The 24,415-nt window shown below is 53.0% G+C and overlaps 1 protein-coding gene across 2 annotated transcripts in view; it reads right to left on the reverse strand.

Moving 5' to 3' along the window:
* Window positions 1–5,124: 5,124 nt before the first annotated feature.
* LOC115248033 (contactin-associated protein-like 4) overlaps window positions 5,125–24,415 on the reverse strand; it is a 38,086-nt gene continuing 18,795 nt past the window's right edge. The window contains exons 5-24 of one of the 2 annotated variants that reach the window (XM_029831474.1): window positions 24,132–24,335; window positions 22,306–22,481; window positions 22,077–22,223; window positions 20,813–21,080; window positions 20,566–20,715; window positions 20,302–20,473; window positions 18,908–19,014; window positions 17,609–17,728; window positions 17,229–17,429; window positions 16,994–17,156; window positions 16,419–16,546; window positions 16,078–16,248; window positions 14,778–14,996; window positions 11,614–11,853; window positions 10,237–10,461; window positions 9,280–9,413; window positions 7,670–7,757; window positions 7,259–7,474; window positions 6,994–7,065; window positions 5,125–6,414 (exon numbers count right to left, since the gene is read on the reverse strand). In XM_029831474.1, the coding sequence (XP_029687334.1) occupies window positions 6,218–6,414; window positions 6,994–7,065; window positions 7,259–7,474; window positions 7,670–7,757; window positions 9,280–9,413; window positions 10,237–10,461; window positions 11,614–11,853; window positions 14,778–14,996; window positions 16,078–16,248; window positions 16,419–16,546; window positions 16,994–17,156; window positions 17,229–17,429; window positions 17,609–17,728; window positions 18,908–19,014; window positions 20,302–20,473; window positions 20,566–20,715; window positions 20,813–21,080; window positions 22,077–22,223; window positions 22,306–22,481; window positions 24,132–24,335 (3,398 nt within the window). In that variant the 3' untranslated portion in view covers window positions 5,125–6,217. The remainder of the gene's footprint in view (window positions 6,415–6,993; window positions 7,066–7,258; window positions 7,475–7,669; window positions 7,758–9,279; window positions 9,414–10,236; window positions 10,462–11,613; window positions 11,854–14,777; window positions 14,997–16,077; window positions 16,249–16,418; window positions 16,547–16,993; window positions 17,157–17,228; window positions 17,430–17,608; window positions 17,729–18,907; window positions 19,015–20,301; window positions 20,474–20,565; window positions 20,716–20,812; window positions 21,081–22,076; window positions 22,224–22,305; window positions 22,482–24,131; window positions 24,336–24,415) is intronic. The other variant, XM_029831475.1, reaches the window with a different exon arrangement.

Genomic DNA, 24,415 nt, shown 5'->3' on the forward strand with positions numbered 1-24,415 from the left:
CCTCGTTCACGCCGCCTCCACCCAACTTCTTCATCGGGGCGTCCGTCCTCGCGTCCCTCTGATGGAGACGTGTGTGTTGGAATCATCAGTTTGCTGCTGCGCTCCGTCTGAAGCTGTTAAAGGGCACAGCAGGTGTGTGTGTGTGTGTGTGTGTGTGTGTGTGTGTGTCCTTTAAGCAGAGAAAAGAGTGGTTTTTTCACAGTTAAGTGTTGCTGCCTCAATCTGTCTTGTAAATGGAGAGAAGGTCAGGAGAGAAAAGAGGAATAAAAGTTGAGTTCAGCTCCTCCTCCTCTTCCTCCTCCTCCTCTTCCTCCTCTTCCTCGGCTCCTCGTCCCTTGATAAACATTTTAGTCAAACTTAAACATCTGAACCTTGAAATCTCAAACCAATATTTTCCCTTGATGGATTCGGCTGCGCGCAGAATGTGTTGAAGAACCCGGAACGCTCCATTTAGCACAGCAGCTAAAAAGCCGAGAGACCTTTTTAAATTGACTCGAGTGTCACTTTTTACACACACACACACACACACATACACACACACAGAAGCGTGCACGTGCAAGTGGCCTGAAGGTTGAACTCAAAGATTTCCAGAAGGAAGTGACCTCAGAGGTGGAAAACTCTGGTCGATTCCTAAACCCATAATATCCTACCCTGACCTCCGCGACCCCCCTGACCTCCCGGTTCAGCCTCCTCTCTTGTCTTTTACCCTTCATCAGTGTGTCTGGCAGAAAAAAACTTGTGTTGTGGTCGGCTTTGACCTCGAACCGGCTGGTTCTAAACGCACCTGCGGGATTTGGCGCCCTCTTCTGGCAGGAATATCCAATCCGGAGCAACCGGAATTAAATCTATGGACATTTGAGTCCGGAATGATTTAAACGCCAGTTTTTATCAGCAAATTCTGGCTAGTTGGCACTTGTGACTGTGATTAAATCCGCTGCTCCTCGCTAGCTAAATTATACTGGAACCTCTTGTTGTTTTCTGGAGTTTGTCGTGTAACGTTTGTCCTAATAAGCTGCGTGAATGTACGCAGGTTGTATTGAAATGCTAACCGCGGCTAAGTGGGATGCTGTGGCTGAGTTTAATGGGTTTATTGCCTCCTTTTCAGCTCCGCCAGCTCCAGAATGTTGTGCAGGTTCAGTTAAAAAACTCATTCATTAACTTTCTCAACCTAGCCAACATGCTAATCCTACATACACTCCGTATTTTATCCTAAAATTAGCTCAACGAATCAAGCGCTAGCATGAAAGATGGAATATCGTGTGCTTCTTCTATTTATTTTTAGCATTTTCAGCCTTTATTTGCTGGCAACCACAGGTGGGAGGGGGGAAATGAGACATTTCCAAATGTCCGGAAGGGGTGTGAGAGTGTGTTATTTTAAGATTTCCAGTTTTTCTGCTCAGAATTGCTGTGTAAATGACAGGTAGCTGGAACAGCCTGGCAAACTCCTGAGCTCCAGCTCTCCCGTATAATTCCCCCTGTCATTCCCGGCCGTCTCCCCCTCCCTCCGTCCTTTTGTTCTCCCCCCAGAGGCTGCAGCTGGCTGATAACCAGCTTCAGTCGGAGACGACTCGGACGCGTCCATCAGCAGATGGACCAGCGTCCAACAGTGGCCACTCCCACTCCCTCCTTCTTCCATCTTCCTTCTCCTTGTGAATGAGTGAATCCTAACCCCGTCATCAGACAGGCACGTTGAGGTTCTGTCTCCAGGTGAAGCGACCCGAACGTCCCCCAGGGACTTCGGAGTGAGGCCGTAACCGGGACCGTGCTAAGCTAGCGTAAGCTAAGTATCAAATGACTGATGACGCGTGTGCGCGAGCCTCTGGGTTCAAGCTGAGTCATTCACGGAACCACAGGCCATCAGCAAATTGATGGAGTAACAAGCTGCGTTCCTTCAGGGAAGAGCCGGTCAATACAGGCTGCAAATACCGCACGATTAAAGCAGCAGCGGCAGCAGTTTGGGCTAAAAAAATAAATACTACAGCAGCGTCTGGTGGAAGGACAGAAAAATCCGATATTGGGGGCTGTGACGGAGCTTCGGGGGCTTCACGCTGAGCAGAGATTACCTGACAAAAGGTTGTGACGAGGAGCAACGAGGCTCCGGGGAAATCAGCCGGATGGAACCTTCTCACCTGAATCACCTCCTGATTACCATCATTTGGTCGCCCCGGTCGGGTGGGAGAAAAAAGGCAATTGAGAGGAGCATGGAGGCAAATTTTAAGAGGACGAGATCAAATCAGCTCTCTGAACCTTCAGACCAAAGAAACCTTGTTTTTAAAGAGGCGGAAGTTTTACAGCCGGAACTTCAGAACGGCAAATGTTTCCTCGGAGGAATCCGTCTCCTCTGGGACCTTCTTACATCCTCGGCGGTTCCTCTACACAGAACCTAAACTGGATCCTGTACTTGTTTTGTTGAGACGGCTGAGGAGCGTTCCAGTGCTCGTCAACCCCCCCGAGACCCCCCAGAGCCCACACATCAGCCGCAGCAGCCCGACCAGGAGATCAGAGGAGGGTTCATTAGCAAACAGCTGAACCGTGACGAACACAGAAGAGGCAAAGCTGTTTTGTTTTCCTTCCCAGGTGATTCCTCGGGGATCTTTGCTGCCTGTTGCAAAGAAAATAGCGTCAGGAGAGCAGCCAGCGGCACTAATAACAGAGGAAATTGATTTTCTTTGTTTCATAAAACAAGACAATGGGGGGGAGGGGGGGTTCAGGGAAAGTTGAAACTGTCAACTTCTGGGGCTGCATGATGGAAGGGGAGGGGTTAGGGGAGGGGCCAGAGGTGGGGCTGCAGGTGGGTCTACAAGTGGAGCTATAGGTGGAGCTAGAGGTAGAGGAGGGGATAGAGGTGGAGCTAGAGGTAGAGGTGGGGCTAGAGGTGGAGCTCGAGATAGAGGTGGGGCTAGAGGTAGAGGTGGGGCTAAAGGTGGAGCTAGAGGTAGAGGAGGGGCTAGAGGTAGAGGTGGGGCTAAAGGTGGAGCTCGAGGTAGAGGTGGGGCTAGAGGTAGAGGTGGGGCTAGAGGTGGAGCTCGAGGTAGAGGTGGGGCTAGAGGTAGAGGTGGGGCTAGAGGTAGAGGTGGGGCTAGAGGTGGAGCTCGAGGTAGAGGTGGGGCTAGAGGTAGAGGTGGGGCTAGAGGTGGAGCTCGAGGTAGAGGTGGGGCTAGAGGTAGAGGTGGGGCTAAAGGTGGAGCTAGAGGTAGAGGAGGGGCTAGAGGTAGAGGTGGGGCTAGAGGTGGAGCTCGAGGTAGAGGTGGGGCTAGAGGTAGAGGTGGGGCTAAAGGTGGAGCTAGAGGTAGAGGAGGGGCTAGAGGTAGAGGTGGGGCTAGAGGTGGAGCTAGAGGTAGAGGAGGGGCTAGAGGTAGAGGTGGGGCTAAAGGTGGAGCTAGAGGTAGAGGAGGGGCTAGAGGTAGAGGTGGGGCTAGAGGTGGAGCTCGAGGTAGAGGTGGGGCTAGAGGTAGAGATGGGGCTAGAGGTGGAGCTCGAGGTAGAGGTGGGGCTAGAGGTAGAGATGGGGCTAGAGGTGGGGCTAGAGGTAGAGGTGGGGCTAGAGGTAGAGGAGGGGCTAGAGGTAGAGGTGGGGCTAGAGGTAGAGGAGGGGCTAGAGGTAGAGGTGGGGCTAGAGGTGGAGGTGGGGCTAGAGGTAGAGGTGGGGCTAGAGGTAGAGGTGGGGCTAGAGGTAGAGGTGGGGCTAGAGGTAGAGATGGGGCTAGAGGTAGAGGTGGGGCTAGAGGTGGAGCTACAGGTGAAGCAGGTCAGGCTGATTACTTAAGGCTGCAATCATCCAATCAGAGGCTCAGGGCGGCCAGACCGGCTGTATATGAGGCATTTCTGACTGCTGCTCCTGTTGGCTGGTGGTTGTCATGGTGGATGTTGTGCTTCTTCATTATTTCAGTCGCTGTGAACCTTCACACGCTGTGACGAGCGCGCCGCACATGGCTCAGGTGTTGCTCTTGATGTTGACGATCCAGTTAGCACACGTAGCTGAAACAAGCTAACGTTTCAGGTGTCCCAGCCATAAATTGAAGCCCTTGAATCCTCCGTCTGCCTGGTGTGAAGGGAAACGCGGCGATGAGGTTCAGCTTCAGAGGATCACCACCACCACCACCACCACCACCACGTCCGTGTGGTGAGGTGTTGCTACGCGACGGTGGTCATTCTGTTTCTGGGGTCTCTTCAGGCTGAGCTGAAGGCCGTGATTAAAATAAACTCCTACAGGAGTCGAGCCCCTAACACTGTTGGTGACCTGCAGAGAGAAATGAGACGACCTGCAGCTGGAAAAGAAGAGTGCAAATGAGCCGGTTGGGCTGAGGATAAATTCTTTTCTCCATCTCCGAATGTCCAAAGTCATTTTCCCAAACCCTCTAAAGTTCAACAGCGATGCAGCCTGAGCTGATATTCTGGCCTTACTTCATTTTTTCCCCGATGTCTCGCTCCTTTTCTGCCTTTCTGAAGTTAAAAGTCTCTGAAAATTGAAAGCAACCGACCGGATGAAGGGGTCAGAGGTCAGGGCTGGGTATCCCCTGCAGCGCCTCTGATGTTCAGTACGAAATGAGTCCAATGTTAACAGAGAGTCCAGCTCTTCCTGACGCTAAGCACATGTTTGCTGTGCTAATCCTTAGCGACAGCGCTGTAGCCTAGCTGCAGGAACCACAAATGCACCTGGTAGATGCAGGAACAGTCAGAGGAAGCTGCCCTTTCCTGGAGATGCTGCTGTGCTCCTGCCCATCAATCGGCTTAATAATACCCATCCAATAATAACCATCCTTCCATTGCGGCCGCTGCTCTTTGACTGCTGCTTTTGTGGCAGGTCGGGTTAGATAAGAGAATCAATACCAGCAAAATTGCCTCTGTACACGTCCATCTTATCAGCCCGCGTAACAAAAATCAGGTATCCCATCATTTCGTCCGCTCGGTCTGCATCCATCAGCCCAGATGAGGCCATGCTAACTGCTAACGCTACGAGCTTTGCTAAGTGTCACCATCAAAACGTTAGATTTAGCGGCACCTCGGGGTGAGAATGCAGCTGGGGGGACTCAAACATCTGGAGAGGTGATAAACCGCTAACGGACGGAAGCTAATGCGTCGCCCACAACCGTGAAATGACTCCAGTACTCGTCAACGTCACTCTTCAAAAACATTTTATTACAATTATTTATCCTGTAGCCCAACAGCATGGGGGTGGGGGGTTGGGGGTGGGGTAGGGGAGTCTCTATGGCAGGTCACACACACTCACTGACATCATAGTTATCAACCAATCACATCGTTACGTTTACGTTACATCAGGAGTCTCAGACCAGCCGGAGCCAATGACCCCGGCTGCTTATGGGTGTGCACGTGCACGTGCCCGTGCGCCGCTGCTCTTGAGTCTGGGTGGTTGGGACCGGTGGTGGGCTGTCCTGCGTCCTTCAGGGTGTCCAGCAGAGGCAGCGGTTCACGCCGCCGACAGCAGAAGACGACGGCTTTGGTCGTTAAACTCCCACCTGTGTCGTCAACATCGTCCCTGTTTAAGATCAGTAAAAAGCATTTTGGACCCATTCCCGTGGATCTTCCTGTCTCACTGCGACAGGCGGCGGCGGCGGGTGGCTGCTAGCATCGCTAACACGGTCAACTGTGCTGCTCGAAAAAGAGATTTCTCTGACTTTTCAGGCTAAAAATGAGAAAAGGGAAACTCAATTTTTTTTTTTCAAACTAAGAACCCGACATTTGAAACTGAAAATGGTCTAAAGTGACCGGCGCTGCGGTCGTGTCCCACTCCCCACTCGGCCGTCTCTTTAACTCCATTCAGTTTGCATATATATATATATACATATATATATTATTGAGAAACTCGATCGTTTACCCCGTTTTATAGTACAAATACTTAAGTGACGGAGAAATCTGCCCACCAGGGGGCGCACATCAATATTATAGCCACCCACTGAAAAATACTATTTGCAACATTTTCAACATTTTTCAGTATGACAAAGTGACGCTCGATACAAAGACGGTGAAACATTTACAGGTCTGTACAAAGTCCCCCCCCCCGGGTCCGGCCCTGTCGGTGTTCAGTCGGTGAGACGGTGTGGAGCGGCACCACCCCGCCTCGGACACCTTCGGTTTTCATGGAGCCACTTCCTGTCAGCCGCGGCTCTGAGCCTGAGGTCCTGAGGCGTGACAGGAAGTCGTCTGCCTCCACCTTCTGCTCAGGAACCCCACCGCTAACCGAGTCGGCGCGTGTCGCTTATATAAAATACTCCTTCGGGTTTTCCTCGGAGGCGTCCTGGGACTCGGCCTGGCTGCTGAAGGGGAAATCCGGCCCGTCTTCCTGTTTGACCCCTTTCACTTCCTGGTTCCGGTAGGTCTCTTTTCTCCTGTAGAGGAACCTGCCAGCTATCGCCAGGCCCGCCACCATCAGGAAGATCGCCACGGCGATGACGCCTGCAGGGCAGAGAAGGTCCAGGTTTAATTCACTTCCACACGAAGCCTCTAAAACCATTTTCGCCTCTCTCAGCTGGATCCTCGGCTCCATTTTCACTGCTTTCATTTAATTTAGACTCCAAACTCAATTCAAACGCGCGATGAAGAGGTTGGCGGCAAAGGTTGGAATTAGCGAGCTGGTCCTGTAAAGGTTTAATTAGGGGACACAGTCAGGCTGCTTTAATGGCCAACCTGAAATGGCTTCTCAGACTCACCTTATCTGTCTTCACCGTCTCAGATTGAACTTTTACAAGCCTCCACTCTGTTGCTCAGCAGATTAAATTAAAGTTTTAAATGAGTTTCCGATGGACTCATCGGTTTTTACGGGCGCCCGGTGTCTGTTTACGCCGACGCCGTTTCCATTTAACCTTTTCAGACTTCACAAAGCGTCCTGGGTCAGTCTGAGACCACGTTTTTCACCTCGGCTCATACGATCGGCCAGATTCTGCAAATGTCACAGCGCGGAAACGGGTCCGAGCTGAGATAAGGCTCAAGAGGAGCTCCTCCAGCAGATCAACGGGGAGGGGAAAGTTCCAGTACCTCCAATCAGAGCCGAGTCGGTCCTGATGGCATTGACTAAAGGCTGACCTGAACCCGCTGAACCGGACTGGTCTACAGCGGAGAGAAAGGAGGAGAGGTGCAGAAGGGAGGAAGATTAAAGTCCAAAACATGCTCCACAGGGGGAAACAGGAAACAGCTTTAGAGACATTTGTGTCCATTCTGCATGAGAGCGGACAAGGTTAGCACATGCATGCTAAGCTACACCACGTTTAGCTGAGGGGAGCTTCTGTGGACCGCCTCCTACCTGTCAGCAGGTGGGTGTCCTCTGTGGCGGACGGGTTGGCTGAAGCCGAGCCGCAGCCGGACCGGAGCAGAGGTCCGGTGATGGTGACGGGGCTGGTGTCCGGGTGGAGCAGCGCCGCTTTCAGAGGGCTGATGGAGTTAAAGCGGACCACCGAGAGGCAGCCGGCAAAACCCAGAGAGCCCAGCCGGAGCAGGTCTGGGTCCAAGTCATCAGACCCTGAAGAGGGACACAGAACAACAGCCAGATGAGGGAGGCGGAGCATCTGTGGGGGTAGAAGACAGCAGGAAGGTCTACGGGCAAACGGCTGCCTCGGCGTCCGACCTTTAACCGGGTTTCTATGACATCACCAGGATCCTCTTATGTTGGAGCTCCGCCCCCAACACAAAAGCTGCTCGCGCTGCTCATACTCACCGTGGACTTTTCCTAAAACCAGGGACTTTATGGCGTTAAATTCCCCGTCAGACGTCAGGTTGAAGTCCTCTCTGGGGTTCTGGTCGATCTGAAACAACCCAGACGATTGTTCGGAGGGTAAATGTGCGGCGTTGGCGATCCCGTCCGTACCGAGACTCCTTTATGATTGCGTCCTTTCCTCGAAGCTAAACTACACCTTTTCAAGCAATGTAGCTTAGCCTTCCTCATGCTAACTAGCTGAGAATTGGAATGCATTAGCCGGTAAACCCTATTAAAGGAGCATTCTCTCAAACGGGGAGCGGCCCTCCCGCAACAGCCGGAAAAGTAGAGCAACAAAACCAGGTCTGTAAGTAGCCCAGAGTCAATTCAGGCGTAAGTGCCTCATTTTTCCGGTGGACGTGAGCTCGGAGGAGAGCACATTATCCGGTCCACACGCGAGAGCACGCCGGCCATCACCGAACGGCGAGTCGGCGCCCCGAGTTGCTGCAAATGATCGAATGATTCAAGGTGACGGCGAAATGGAACGCTCATTTTTCACCGGAGCCCGGCGGCGCAGGGAAAACAGGAAGACGCGCCCGTGTGGATCGAGGTCGCCTTCAGGAGCGAGGTCGCCTTCAGGAGCGAGGTCGCCTTCAGGGGCGAGGTCGCCTTCAGGGGCGAGGTCGCCTTCAGGAGCGAGGTCGCCTTCAGGAGCGAGGTCGCCTTCAGGAGCGAGGTCGCCTTCAGGGGCGAGGTCGCCTTCAGGGGCGAGGTCGCCTTCAGGGGCGAGGTCGCCTTCAGGAGCGAGGTCGCCTTCAAGGGCGAGGTCGCCTTCAGGGGCGAGGTCGCCTTCAGGAGCGAGGTCGCCTTCAAGAGCGAGGTCGCCTTCAGGGGCGAGGTGACCGCCACACTGGCGTCCGGTTACGTGACGTTAAGCTCGTGTATCGTCCGCTATTAACGTGATAAGACAAACCCGCCCACGCAGATACGCAGACGACGCTCTGAGCTTCGTGACAAGGCTGCGGAAGACAAAGACTCGTTTCAGACAAGAAATTTAATCCGACTTTTAGACTTTTGAAGGGAGCCACCGTGTGACCCGAACTTTGGTGTCCCAGGCTATTTTTAACGCTGCCATCTGAAAAATTCCGCGCTCTCTGCGTCCAAATCCAACCGTTTCTAATAATTATTTAAACTTTGCGATAAACCGGTCATCAACATCCTCCGAGAAGGAGAAAGAGAAACAGAGGAATGGAAATGTTCTGTTTGAACAGGCCTCTCTGCTCCTGCTAGAACTTTCTCCACAGACTCGTTTCGGTGATTCGCCTCATTTGCATTTTTTTGGTCGCAACTCCCCGAAATCCTGTTTTCCCCGCGGCTTTGAGGCCGGAGCCATCGGCTGGCAGCAGAACCCTGACAGATCTCGCTGCCAGGGCCCGAGCTGTCAATCAAACCTCACTGGTGCTGGCAGCCTTCCCTGCTGTCGCGCTACTGGATCAGAACCAGAGTTTAGATGCAGATCTGCACAAACTCTGCAGCCAATCACAACACGGGAGAAGTTTTCCGGTGCAAGCTTCCAGTCTGTGTGTGTGTGTGTGTGTGTGTGTGTGTGTGTGTGTGTGTGTGTGTGTCACCTGCACAGACACAGACTCCGACAGCCTCCTGATGCTAACGCTGTGCAGCCGTCCGTTAGCCAGGTGTCTCACCCGGCTCCTCATCACCTCGGCGTCTCTGCTGCTGTCCAGCTTGTATCTCACCTCCAGCTTATCTTTAGACACAGAAACACACATTTTCCCCAGTTTAAACTTTCCTTTTGATGTCCGCCTCCGCTCATCTCTCCTGCGGCTGGTTCGGCGATGTTATCGGAAGTGCTAAAGCGCTCCATATTAGGAGGATTAGGGCCTGATTCCTTATCAATAACACATCGCCAGATCTAATGAATTTTGCTAATAATGAGTGGTTTAAGTGCAGATTTCATGAAAGCCGTCAAATCTAACCTTTAAAGATCGGAATCACATGTTGTCCCTCAGAGCTGCAGTTAATCACAGCAGAACCTGACGTCTCATTCATGTCGTTTTGATTTCAAAGCTACTTTTACCAAGACCAACATCTTTGGTAGTTTTTTTTTGTTTAAATAAATGTATGTGTGTTCTTAAATAACAGCCCTCTGGTGGCAGACGACTTGTTTCTGTCTGAGCAGCGGAAAGAAGCGGAGAAACATTAATGAAAGGGGGAAAAACAGCTCTCAAGATTTAATTGGACACAGCAGCATAAGTGCTTTTACTTGACGGCTCCACGCCACAATGAAAGCATCAACGTCCCGCTGTCCATCAGCGTTCTGACTCATTACCAGCAGAAAAGAATCCATTTACAGCTAATCCAGCCACGATGTGCCACTTTTATTGGGCTCCTGAGTGCTGCAGGTGCGCTTCGGAATTCAAAATGCTTCCTCCTGCTCTTAAAAGTCGAATTCCCAACTTAATAATTCCAAATAAACTTAAATGCCGGGTTTTAGCAGGAACTTGAGCGTTTCAATAGCGGCCTCTAAAGACGTCCATCAGGCCTGAGTGAGAAGTTCTCCTCTTCCTCACCGTGTTTGTTGATGAGCACGGCGAGGAACTCTCTGTGGTACGAGCTGACGTAGAAGAGCACGGCTGGACTCTGGAACGTCCTGAAGCTCAGGGTCACGTTCTCTCCTCTCAGCGTCACGTCGGTGTAGATGGAGGACGGAACGGCGCTGCTGTTCCTGACCTGCTCGTACGGCTCTTTGAAGGTGTAGCTGACGGACGTCGCCGGCTTGAAGCTGGCTGAAACCTCTGGAGGCCGAGAACAGGTCAAAGGTCACGAGATGGAGCACAAATATCAGGAGTCAGAGCGAGACGGGGCCGTTACCATGGCGAGACAGACTTGGGAGGGAGACTCAGCAGTGATTGGCTGAAGTTTAAGCCAAGTGAAATCTCATTTTTTACCTTTAGCCTGTTGAATGTCTGGCGAAATGTCAGAAAAGACGCACAAACTACTGTTGCCTGTTCAAAAAGCTGCTAAATTCAGGGCTGAAGGAAAATCTGCAGAGCACAAACAGAAACTCAGCAGGATTAAAATGCTGTTGTAATTTGGGCCAAAGCTGCAGAGCACCCCCCCCCACACACACACACACACACACACACACACACACTTTATTGCTTTACTGGTCTTATTTATAGATTTCTTTGAGGCGGAACGCATCGACTTTTGCACCTTGCACAAATGCCATTTGTTTCAATTTGAGCCATCCCTCTTGTTTGGCCCTAAAGCTAAATAATCCGTCAATATAAGCAGGAAGTGAGTAATTCTCTTCTCGGCAGAGCGAAATTCACATATTCACACTCTGCACTCGGAGATTCATAATGAATTGTCGGAGGTTGTGCAGCTCAATTCGAGATTCCCACAGCAGCTACACAGCCGGGAGGATAGGGAATGCTGCGGAATGTTCTCCAGGATGAACTGCTCTCTGATGCCCCCCTGCAGAGGGAGGTGAATTAGCATTGTCACGCTCGCCAACGCTTCTCCGTATGCTGATACGGACGCGGCGGCCCTGATTTAAGAGGGCAGAGAGTCGTCTCAGTGAGGAACACAGACGCATTAAGAGTGCAATGAATGCAAGATCAAAGGAAGGACTCAAAGAGGCCCCGCAACATCAAACAGGCACGATTAGCACGGCAGCCTTTGATGTGGTAGCTAAGTGCCCGCTGACGAGTGTTTAGTGCGTTAAAAGGTTCAGAGGAGTTGGAACGTGTTAATAGCATGCTAGGAAGTCTTAACGCTGCAGAACTTTGCAACAAGAAGCTCAGGATGTTTTTCATCCACTTTCCCCCTTTTAAAGAGCCAAAACCTTCAACTCGGGTCGAATCCATTAGCTTGAATACGGAGTGAAGGATGGAGTGAGGTGCCGACAGACCAGCAGCTGCAGCTCTAAAGAGCTCTGATACCTGTGTGGCAGAAGACGCCGGCGTGCGCCGAGAGCCCGCAGTCGCAGTGGAAGCCGTTGACTCGCTCCACGCAGCGGCCGTGGTTCTGGCAGAAGGAGCCGTAGCTGCTGCAGTGACCCGGGCAGCCGGGTTGGACCCCCGGTGTGATGCTCGCCCTCTCCTCCAGGTCCAGCGTGACCCCGTTCAGCTGCAGCGAGCGGATGCAGCCCCGGAAGCCCTTCTGCCTGGACGCGGTGCCTCCTGAAAACATGCAGGTCGCAATCAAGACGGCAACAGAAGCACGTTGACGTCAACCGGCCTCCTCTTCCCGACACCCTCGGCACCTCCTGACGGAGCGCCGCTGCACGTTGGATCCTCAGACAGCTCAGCTCCTTCATAGCAGCTCATCAACGCTGAGACTCGTGGTGAGCAGCAGCAGCAGCATCAGTAGTAGTAGCAGCAGCAGCAGCAGCAGCATCAGTAGTAGCAGCAGCAGCAGCAGCAGCTACAACATCAGCATTAGCAGCAGCAGCTACAGCAGCAGTAGTAGCAGCAGCAGCTACAGCAGCAGTAGTAGCAGCAGCAGCTACAGCAGCAGCTACAGTAGCAGCAGCAGCTACAGTAGCAGCAGCAGCTACAGCAGCAGTAGTAGCAGCAGCAGCAGCAGCAGCAGCAGCTACAGCAGCAGTAGCAGGAGCAGCAGCTACAGCAGCAGTAGCAGCAGCAGCAGTAGTAGTAGCAGCAGCAGCAGCAGCTACAGCAGCAGTAGTAGCAGCAGCAGCTACAGTAGCAGCAGCAGCTACAGCAGCAGTAGTAGCAGCAGCAGCTACAGCAGCAGCTACAGTAGCAGCAGCAGCTACAGTAGCAGCAGCAGCTACAGTAGCAGCAGCAGCTACAGCAGCAGTAGTAGCAGCAGCAGCAGCTACAGCAGCAGTAGTAGCAGCAGCAGCTACAGCAGCAGTAGCAGGAGCAGCAGCTACAGCAGCAGTAGCAGCAGCAGCAGTAGTAGTAGCAGCAGCAGCAGCAGCTACAGCAGCAGTAGTAGCAGCAGCAGCTACAGTAGCAGCAGCAGCTACAGCAGCAGCTACAGTAGCAGCAGCAGCTACAGTAGCAGCAGCAGCTACAGCAGCAGTAGTAGCAGCAGCAGCAGCTACAGCAGCAGTAGTAGCAGCAGCAGCTACAGCAGCAGTAGCAGCAGCAGCTACAGCAGCAGTAGCAGGAGCAGCAGCTACAGCAGCAGTAGCAGCAGCAGCAGCAGCAGTAGTAGTAGCAGCAGCAGCAGCTACAGCAGCAGTAGTAGCAGCAGCAGCAGCTACAGCAGCAGTAGTAGCAGCAGCAGCTACAGCAGCAGTAGTAGCAGCAGCAGCAGCTACAGCAGCAGTAGTAGCAGCAGCAGCAGCTACAGCAGCAGTAGTAGCAGCAGCAGCAGCTACAGCAGCAGTAGTAGCAGCAGCAGCAGCAGCTACAGCAGCAGTTGTAGCAGCAGCAGCAGCAGCTACAGCATCAGTAGTAGTAGCAGTAGCAGCAGCAGTAGCAGCAGCTACAGCAGCAGCAGCTACAGCAGCAGTTGTAGCAGCAGCAGCAGCAGCTACAGCATCAGTAGTAGTAGCAGCAGCTACAGCAGTAGCAGCAGCTACAGCAGCAGCAGCAGCAGCAGCTACAGCATCAGTAGTAGCAGCTACAGCATCAGTAGTAGTAGCAGCAGCAGCAGCACAAACCCACTGGACACTGCTGCAGGAGTCCAAACACTGGTACCGTCACAGACGGCCTGATGTCCTTTTACAGGAACTGAGTGAGGAGGCGGAGGTGAACGGTCCAGAACCACAGAAGGAATCCAAAACAGAAGCGCGGGACCTGATCCAGCAGCACAGCCAGACGTTTGAATGTTAAACAGCAAAGACGCCGCTGAGGCACAACGTTTCCAAAAGGCTTCATTGTAGTCAGACGCTCCAGAGTGCAGCAGAGCGCCCCCTGTGCTTCAGATGAAGCGTCGCCGGGACAACAAATGAAAGCTAATCTGAAAACGTCTGCAGGAACCACGGCTGAATGCTGCGGAATCCGCTGAGAGACGCTCTGCAGAACTAAAAACAAAGATTGTGTTTTCTGATGCCCTCGCAACACCCAAATATCTCAGCGCGCCAGGCGGGCCGGAGAGTCGGCAGCTTATCTGTCTCCAGCAGGCTGACGCTGCTGCGCGTGGAATTTCATAAATATCGGCAATAATGAAGGAGAACATGAGAGAAATCTGCTCTTCATACTGGGGCCGCTAAACTGGGCCGCTAACGGCGTTCGCTGCTGTGCGGCGTCGCATTAGCAACAATTATTTAAGGTTGGCTGGTTGAGTAAATATGAAAACAGAAGACGGATTTGCTGTGGATGAATATTTTATAGTGTCTCGTAAATCTGTGTAGCTGCCATGAATAGAAGTAATAATGTGTCGGGAACGACTGCGCGGATTAGCAAACGTTTGCATTGTTCCACCACAACTGGCTGGATGGGGATCACGGCCTCGGCTGAAGGTCCGACGCAACCTGAGATTTCTGCCGAGTCACTGTTTTACGGTCAAAGTTCTGGAGCAGAAACGGGTTAAAAAATAATAATTAAAAAAAAAAAAAAGCGCAGCTGCCTCTCGGATGTGCAGACGGTTCTAATTCCGCTGCTCTTTTCCCAGTTAGCTAGTGATGAATCGCAGGTAAACTCTGACCTTGGCGCCGATTTTTGTCTGAGCAAATCCAGCCGATCAATAAACGCCGCTGCTGCTGTTTTCAGCCAAACCCGGTCAATATTTGCCGCTTTCGCCTCCCTCCAGATTATTTTGCTGCTACGAGTGGATGTAAACAACGTTTGTAGAGGAAAGCTCAGGGACGGTGCAGCACTTGACCTTTAGCGGCGCCTCTTTAACCCCACCGCTCCAGAATGGGACCGAGGGAGGAGATTAAATGGGGATCGCGTCGCTTCCACTTGGACATTAAAGACCATCCGTGATGGACGGTTGCTCCCGGCTGCACGCCGCATTTTTTAAACGTGACTGTTGTTCGACGGTCAGAAACCAACGACTCAGCGTTTTCATGCTAACCAGAGGCAGCGCAGCGCCCTGAGGGATCCTCACACATGTGCAGATATCCAGGAATGAAAGAGGATTTAAATCCTGATCACAACATCGGCTGAGTTTGACCGAAACGGACCTATGAACAGCTGGCTGTTGAGCTGCAGGTGGAAGTGTCCCTCGGCCGGAGCTTCCTGCATGGCGGCGGGGAGGTCGTCCAGCTGAAGCGACGCCTCCTTGATGTTCCGCTCGGCCCGGACTCGGTGCCACCGGTTGTCGTTGAGTGGGACGCTGGAGTCCACGCGGACCTCCAGAGGCCCGTTGCCCACGTCGAAGGAGAAAAGCACCTGAGAGGAGGCTGGAAAATCGGAGGGAAGGAGGTGACGCACAAACATGTTTAGAGGAAGTGAAGGAGAAAATGTCTCCCGGTGATTTGGGCGGAAAAAAGTTTCATCTTCTTCAGCGAAATTTAAACAGTCTCAAATGAATAAAAAGGCACAGAAGATACAAAAGATGTTAGCGAGCGTTCAAATGTAGCCGTGGAGAACGTTGCTGTTAGCATGAGTGTGTTTCTTCCCAGATTTTACTGCTCATCTGAGGCCTTTTCTGTAAACAGCAGCTTTAACTGGACCTGGTTCCACCAAACGAGCCGGGAGGAGGAAGTTAATCAGGAACGTGATCTAATTACCCCTTAACGGCAAAAACAAGACAGCTCCCAACCAGCAGCGTAGCTACAGTTGTCACAGGATAATAAACAGAAGATGTTCTGTCCCGATCCCACGGATGACCTGGGAATGTGTGTGTGTGGGGGGGGGGGGGGGGGGGGGGGGGGGGGGGGGGGATCTAAAGGTTTTATTCTGGGCCCCAAACACACGACCATAACTCAGTGGGTGCCGGAATGTCTTCAGGAATTCAACCTGAACCTCTGTCACTTCCCATCGCACCTCCAGATTCCCAAAAGGGCGAAAGAGGCAGGAAAAATGGAAGTAAAATTGTTTCTATTTCCCGTTTCTGAGCGGTGCGGAGCCGAGCGGGGCTGCTGTTCTGCCACGGCGCCGACAAAAGACTGGAGGGGAAGCACCCAATCATCCGTCGGAAGGAGATATATAGGAGAAGATGTATTACTACAGGAGCGCGGAACAAGATGAAACAATATCTCAGCTACCCGCAGTAAGTCAATTTTGGGAAATTGTTCTCCAGCTCGCAGCGGTTCGGAGCGAAGGTGGAAACCTGCAACAGCGAGGCGGTATTCGGAGCAGGAAGGACCACAGCGTGAACGATTTCCCTGAGGAGAGAGGCAGTTAGGGCGCCACCGCTGGTCCCCCTGAAGCCCAGCTTCCTTCAAAATACTCCCGAGGACGACCGGAAAATAGTCGGGGAAAAGCTTAAAGAGGCGCCTCAACCTGAAGATGAGCGTCCGTCAGCGGGTCTCTACTCACAGCTCAGCTCGATCCGGATGAAGTCCTTGATTCCCAGGTTTTCCAGGAAGACCCCAGAGGAGGCCGTGGTTTTGAACAGGAAGGAGATGTCTGCGCTCAGCTCCCCGTGGAAGGTGGGGAAGTGCAGGTACGACGTCTCCCTGTCGAAAAACGCGGCGTTCCAGAAGTTTCCTGAGGGAAAAGGATGAAACGCGGTCGGTGTCAAGGAGGGACGGTTGCACAGGTGGGAATGCCGAACAGGAACAATAGAATTTGATCTCTGCTGCTGGGATAAAAGCCATAAGGTGGAAGATTCCTATCATTGTGTGTAACCAGGCAACTGGACAGCCGGCTGGACTTACTATCTCCATGACAACGGAGCGGGCCCACCCTGTAAGCTGCCTCTGAGCCGGGCCTCTGGATGTCACCCAGCAGCAGAGACCGGACCGGGAGGCTCTCCTTATGGGCGAGGGGACCCGAGTCCTGAGCCCTGCAGATAAAACGGGAGGAGCGGATGAGTGGAAAAGGGCCGTTGATGTAAACATTGTTTAGCTGTCAGACGGGAGCGGCAACGAGCCTCCCGCCGACGTTAGCGCCGCGCCGCTGCTATAAAAACGCCGGATAACCAGCCCGTCAGCTCCGGTGCCCAGAAAAGTCAGGTTTAAAAATAAATCCAGGAGTGGAAGTGCTGGGACGGAGGTGCGTGCGCGGCTTTTTGTGAGTGTGATGAAAAATTAAAGAGCGGCGGCGGCGGCGTGTAAAAATAGTCGCTGCGGCACAACCGGCAACGGCGGACGGCAGGAAAGGAAGCAGAGGCAGGACGGGTCCATGGAGTCGGGGGACAAACGTCCACCTTCCCCTCAGGGACGCAATCTCAATCTTAACCCCCCCCCCCCCCCCCGACTGTGGCTAAGGGGAAGGCAGAAGGATGGACTACCACTCTGCACGGTCGGCGTCGCAGTTGCAGTAGTGCTGCGGGTCCACGCAGTCGCCCTGCAGGCCGCAGGCGCACTGCTGGCTGCCCGGCTGAGCTCCGCCCCAGTAGGTCTGCACGCGACCCGGACCGGGACCCCCGACCCACCAGCTGAACGGAGAACCCTCTGAAACGCACAAGTGGAAAATGTAACTGGCCAGTCTACCAACACGGGCGCTCAGGTGCCCCCTCTGGTTACCTGGAGTGTTGAGGAGGCGGGACTTCCTGCAGTGATAGCTCAGCTCCTGCTGGCAGTGCTCTGATTGGCCGATAGCAGCCGCTAGCTGCTCCTCTCCCGCGGCGTAGTCAAAGTAGACGGAGCGCTGGTTGGCGTCCGGAGCCGCTCCTACTCTGGTGAGCTCCGTGTTGTTGTGCGGGACCTCCATCCACGTGTTCCCCTCTGCAGATCGACACTGGGATCAGGCTCAAACCGGACCTGTGGGGACGCTGTACACACGCTGTAAACATCAAACATGTAGGCGGGGGCGAGGGGAAACGGTGACGCCGGCGTCGCTCGTTGCCATTGTGCTAATGTGAATCCCGCGGCGCCGCGGCGGGGCGGCTCTGCGTGTGCGTCACCTGTCATGTTGCAGTAGACCAGCTGCGGCCCGATCGGCCCGCTGCCGTCCACGTCGATGTAGAAGTGTCCCGACGTGCTGCCGGCGTGTTTGTACGCCTCGCAGGAGCGCTCGTACGCAGCTGGGAGGGGAAATAACGAGATCAGCTCAGGCGGGAATCAACATCAGAGAGACAGGAGAGGAGCTGCGGGGGGGGGACGAGATTAGAGGCGGCAGAATTCCGGACACACGCGTGACTCCGCGGATAATTCTCAGAGCGGGATCACTCATCACCGGGACGGAGACGACGTGCCCCCCCCTCCCCAAGAGCGCCTTATGAAATAAAGAAGCTTCCAGCTGGACTGAAACGAGCGCTGCAGCGTGTGAGGGACAGGAATTAAAAATGGATCATCAACTCTTCCTCTGCCTCGTTCTCCAGCGTGTCCGTCACGCAAACATCACAATTCTCCGCGGATCTTCTGCTCCCTCGGCTCCGGAGCCAAAGGGCGTCTTCATCTGATGGAAGAGGAGAAGCTGCTGTTTGTTTTAGAACCTGCCTCTTTTAAACTGACGCGGACACAAAAATGGTGTCAAAAACTGGCTTTGCTCTCTGAAACTTCATAAAGATCGGAATGATGTTATTTCTAGTTTAGGAGGAATAAACTCGTGCCGATTTCCATAATCTGAAGCTCCGACATCTTTTCCACACTTCATCCCACTTTACCTCTTTCTTTCCTAAATCTTTCGCTCTTCACCATAAATGTCCACTTTAATGCACCGGGACATCACCTGACAGGTGGTTTCTCATGACGATCACATGACGATCACATGACGAAAACTGGCACTAGCTTGATCTTAACATTTGGTCCAGAATGACTTCCCTTAACCTCGCTAAAGTGCTGCATTTCCGCCGCCTGGCGCCCGCTCGCCTCGTCTCCCCTCATCTCGACTCTACTTGACTCGACTCTTCTGCAGCGCGTTGCCAGGTGAAGCAGCCCACGCTGGCCGTGCACTCTGGAGACGAGTGGCGTCCCACTGTTCCCTCAGGAGGAGGAGGCAAACGCTCCGGCTTTACCATCCTGCTTAAATCAATCTGAAGGCTAATGGCTAATGAGGGGAATTTAGGAGCCGCCTCGGCCGCCAGCGTGTTACCATCGAGCACAGGTGACTCACATGAGCTCAGCGTGCATGTGAGTGTTTCTGCCTGTGCAACCAGAGCCTCAGAAACGAAGCAACACTGAGGGAAAATCACACATTAATGCCAGACCCCTCCCCCAGCCCCGCCCCCGCGCCTGTCGGCGTTGACGGACAGGTGACTTACAGCTGTGGCAGGTGGCGCCGCTGTAGCCGCTGTCGGAGCAGTTGCAGTGGAAGCCGGTCCAGGACTGAGTGCAGCGGCCGCCGTGTTCGCAGGGACTGGGGGAACACCTGGGGGGGGGGGGGAGGGGACAGGAAGTTAGCAAAGTTCATGTCAAAGTTTTCAAGGGTTGTTGTAATTCCTCGACGCGCCTCCTCCGCCGCAGCTTCCCCTCCTGTTGTCTCTCCGCTCCTGGAAAGAGACGGATGCATCGTTGGATCCTCTGTGTGCTCGGAGACGTGGGAAAAGGCTTTTATATGGCAGCTCATTTGGAAACGCTAGCGCGGGTCGTGCCAACAATCTTTCAAAGACTCCAACAAAAGAGTTCACTTTTACCACGACAAAGCATCAGAGACCTGTTTCCTATAAATATATTTCCCAGCAGCCGTTATCAGCGCAATACAAAACCGGATGATTTGGATCTCTGCTGAGGGAGGAGCGTGAGCAGAGGCGCGTTTTCATTATGCGGCCATTTGAAAACCGGTTTTCTCCGGTGTGAAATGAGGGTAAAAGCATCTAAAAGTCACATTCTGAAGGGCAGCGCGTGGGCGGCTGTTGAAGAGCAGCAGGAACCATTAAAAAAAGATGAAACACATCCCCCTATATTTAAATACCAACGCACCGACGTGCTCCTCCAACGCGATTCTTGTTTCATATGTTTGATTTTGCTTTATTTGCTGCTGCCTCGCTCCCTCTGACTCTTTAGCATCGAGGAGAAAACAGATGAGTTCACAGAAAACGCCGCTCAGATTAAAGCGCTGACTCGGCAGGCTGTAATCTGGCCGCAGCGTAATTTGAGCCTCATCCGTCTGTGAGCCGGGGATGAGCTGTGATGACCTCTGACCCCAGGAAACAGAGAGGATTCACAACAGTCTGCAAACACACGTTTTTACTATAACATGAGTTTTAATATGGATATCTGGGGTTTCCTGACCTAACAAAACACACAAGTGCAGACATAGTGTGTTGAATGAACCGTGTGTGTGTGTGTGTGTGTGTGTGCGTACATGTGTGGGTGAGGTTCTGAAGAATAATAATAATGTGATGGATGAAGGAAAACATAAACATGTAAATAAATCTCTTTAATTTGGCAACAACATGCAGAATTGAGTCTTTGGGGCGTGTGTGTGTGTGTGTGTGTGTGTGTGTGAGTGTGTGTGCCCTGGAGGGTTGTTTATAATTGCTATAATTGCTTCATTATTTATTCTCTCATTTATTGTGACAGCACAATGGTGAAAAATCATTTCTCGCTCTCTCCGATATTCTTTTAATAATTCATCTTTGAGTCTGGGAAAATCCAGAAAGTTGCTAGTTGGAGGCAGAAATGAAAGTGCCTTTGAGCACCGCTGGGGGCTCACCTGTCGATGACTCCACACATGTCGAGCTGCAGGTTGCCGTAGGTCCCCAGCTGCTTCTGCTGGACCAGGATCAGGTTGACCTTTTGGTCGTCCAGAGTCAGCAGACTCATGCAGCCCTGGAAGACATGAAAGGGGTTCCTGCAGCCCTGCACGTCTCCCTCAGTGGGACAACCTGAATGGACACATCAGAGCCTTCATCTGAGCTTCGGAGGAGCTGTTTCTCTCTAATGAGGACAGTCGAGTGTACAAGTTTTCCTCTTTTACCACCAAAAAAGATGCTGCTTTCAATGGCGACAGGAAGTGAGTGGCTGGCGTGAGCGCTGCTCCTCTCCTCTTTATCCACCACGATGCTCAGGCGGCCTCGCCTGCTCTTCAGCTCCGCCTGATGCCACTGGCCGTCATTTAGAGCCCAACCTGAGAGCACAGCGGCACAAAAGTGGTGAAAAGTGGCGTGAGAGCCGAATTCCTCCTCTCTCTGTCACAGCAGGAGTTCAGCTGTTTAGATCCTCACCTGCACTGAGCTCCAGCAGAACCCTCCCAGCTTTGTGGATCTGCAGCCTCAGTCTGGCCTCGCTCAGGTAGAGCCAGACCACGCCCCCTTCCTGAGGCAGAGCAAAGGTGAGCAGAAGCCCCGCCCCGTTCCACGTCCTGAACTGGAACCCCACCGAAAAGCTTCCCGATGAGGACGCGGGCACCCCCGGCAGCTGGAGGAAGCTCTGGGGGCCGGGGAACGTCACGGCGACGGAGAGCGGCTCGTCACAAGAGAAGGTCACATTGCCCTGAGGGAGAGAGACACAGAGAGAGAGAGAGAGAGAGAGAGAGAGAGAGAGGGATGCAAATTAGATGAAGATGAGGAGGGACAGGAAAACTGATTACTGGATAAAACAACATAAAACATGAATATTAATCTGTTGCGGGGGCGTGACAATGTGACCTCTGTCGGGATGATCTCATCAGCGAGTCTCCTTCAGGAGGGCAGCGGCGCTTCAGGGATGGCGAGGGCAGAACGCCCCATCAGATTAGGACAGTAAACCAAAGTCGCTGCGCTCGGAGGGAGCAGAGATAAAGCCGGAGTGTAATGGGGAGCCCAGAGTGGGTCCTGACATCAGACCATTGTTTAGTGGCGGTAATAAGTCCTGCTGCAGCCGGGAGTTATTACAGTCTCCGCAGGAACGATCATTCTGGTCTCTACAAAGCTCCACGAGCAGGATGACATCCAACAGCCTTTTGTGGAGCAGCAGAAATGATGGACAGTCATTTTTGGGTTGGACAGTCGCTTCATACCCCAAATCCTCCTTTTCTCCTTTAATGCTCGGAGCTGCGTTCCCTCTCTGCTCAATCAAGCCACAATCGGGCAGTTCGGTCCTTCAGAGAAGCTCAGCAAACTTCCACTGCTGCATGTAAACAGCTCAAGGTCTCGGTGACCAAGATAAGGAGACGTTATCAGGGGTCCGAACAACGCCTGCGCTGCTCGTCCTGGTCTCATTCATCAAGGGAAGCACACGGAGCAACAGCAGCGCCGGGAATTCAGGCCTGACACAGGGAATAATCAATGACATCATTTGAAATAAAATATCCCCCAGATGAAAGGGAAGATATTGGCCTGAGGTTGCATCTGCACCAGGTTATCACAAAGACACGAAAAGAAAGGCTCAACTGAACGGGAACAGAGCTGGAAAACCCAGGAGGACTTTTACAGAGAAACGGTGCCACATTCCGGGTTTCCGCACCGATCACCAGTCTCGGTTCTGTCCTCGGAGCAGCGACTGACTCACCGCAACGGCAACCTGGCGACTCTTCTGCTTGACGAGGTCGATCAGGCTGTGGCCGTTGTACAGCAGGTTCTCCAGGCAGCCGTGGAAGTTCCTCCCGGAGCGCCCTGGTGTCTCCGGACCGAGGCCCGGACCCCCGCCGACGTTCAGCTGCGCGTGGGCGAAACGCACACGGCCTCGTTTCAGCCACAGTGCTTGAAATTTCCCGCCGGCGTCGCGAGTTTTACTCCACCTGCTGCACGTCCCAGTGGCCGAACTCCGCCGGCACGCGGACCTTCTCCGTGTGTTTGTCCACCGTCACGTTGAGGTGCACGCCGCGCCGCTCCACCGCTACACGGTGCCAGTGCTGATCGTCCAGCAGGCTGCCCAGGGAGGCGAGGCGCCGGGGTTCCGCTGAGGAGGCCTGGCCTGCGACGACAAAGAGGAGAGGGAAGTTAGCCGGACGGCGCGGCGGCTAATGAGGACGCGAGAGCGTGACGTCAGCAGGCCGATAAAAGCTTCACTGCTGTGATGAATATTTGAATTCGTCGGTGTCCCACAGAGGTCAGCTGCCTCAGTGCTCGCACCACTGCAGGAACTGTGTGCCCAGAACCGGAGCCAAATATTTGATCATGTCTCATTCCGGAGAAGATAAAGATGAGCACATTATGGGATCCGTTTCCGCTGCGGAGAAACCGGGAGAAGCATCTGGAGAGAGTGGAATATGAAAAATGCAGTGGGTTTTCTTTAGGGAGCCCGATTTCAACTTCAAACGGTCTGGAACAGCACGGACAAATGTATTTTTGATATTTCACCCCATTTCCTGTGAGCTGACTGCAGTCGGAGCCGGGACAGGAAAAAAAAAAACCAAAACCAGCCGGAAAGAGTTCGGAAGTTGAACCGATAATGCAGCATGTCCACGGAACACAGGCGCTCCGGTCGTTTGATGGTAGAGAAGAGGAGTGGGAAAGAGACTCAGAGAGGGCCCCAGACACGCTGGACAGATGATCAGAAGGAACCAATAAAGCTCTACGATGTGGAAAAACTATTATCGGAGCAACAAACGGTGTGTGTGTGTGGGGGGGGGGGTTGTAAAGTAGGACGTTCTCAGAACAACAAAAGCAGTTCCTTCCTAATGAGTGTGCAGATCAGCCAGAACAGGATGCAGATGAAAAGCCTCAAAAATGATGGAACTCCTGCTGCAGCAGCATCGTGGCGGCTCGCTGGGATTAAAGGGCCAGAGTTCATCGCTGGCCACAGTCATCAGCTCCAAACTCAATAACCACACTGCAAACACACTCTGCAAAGCAAATATTTGAGCTCCGCGACGACATGCTCGGATTTACGCTGCCAGGGAGGCAAATCTGCCGCCGCTTCCGTCAACGTTCTCGCTCAAACTCTTGTTTTTCTGTCACTTTTGATATTTTCAAATTGGGTTGAGCCCAAAATCCACTGACCCCGACTCATTTCCGGAGTAATGAGCTAATAAATATTCCATAACTGTGAATACAGAGCAGAGTTTTTACGACTGGCAGCAACGATGATGTTGCTTCCTTATTTCTAAAGAACTGGAGTGTGAGAGGACACACACACACACACACACACACACACACACACACACACACACACACACGCACTCAGCAGCAGATGGGGTTTCATGATGGGAGCCCTGTGATGATTCAGCACACACACACCTACACACACACAGGTGCGGCAGTGAACAGGAAACATCCATCACCGCTGCAACAGGACAAAGATGAAGCCAAGTTCCCCGCGATTCCCAGCAGATGAATCCTTCCACACAAACCTTTGAAAGATGATAAAATATGTGTGTTTCTGGTGGATCTGCTGATCTCGGATGAGTTATTGCTCTGTTGTTCTGGAGGATCCAGGTTGGAGTGAGTGGAGCATGCTGAGCGCCTGGTTTTGGATGCTAACATAAGCTCCTTAATCCTGCTATTTCTGAAGGAATGTTTGATTGGGACCTGCGGCGTTCCCGCCGTCCTTTTGCAGATAATCCTGCTGTTTACAGATAACAAGCAGATGTGCTGAAGCATCCGCCGGGCGGCTTCTCTTTACCTTGTCTGAGCAGCAGCTGTAGCTTCCCCCTCTCCAGCTCCAGGCTGAGGCCCAGGCCGCCTGCTCCTCCCGCGTGCAGCAGCATCCCAGAATTCCTCACCGTCTTGAACTTCAAGGTGACGACATCTCTGAAGGTGCGCTTCAACGCGGGACTCGGCGAGTACGTCAGGCTGCTGCCGCCGTCCAGACTCGCCACATCAGACGCTGAGAGACACGACAGAAATCCAGGGGTTTTAGGCTGAACCGTGTTTCATCATCATGTTCCTGATCCGTGTTTGCCGTCG

This window comes from Takifugu rubripes, chromosome 22 (assembly GCF_901000725.2).
Source record: "Takifugu rubripes chromosome 22, fTakRub1.2, whole genome shotgun sequence".
Classification (NCBI taxonomy): Eukaryota; Metazoa; Chordata; class Actinopteri; order Tetraodontiformes; family Tetraodontidae; genus Takifugu; species Takifugu rubripes.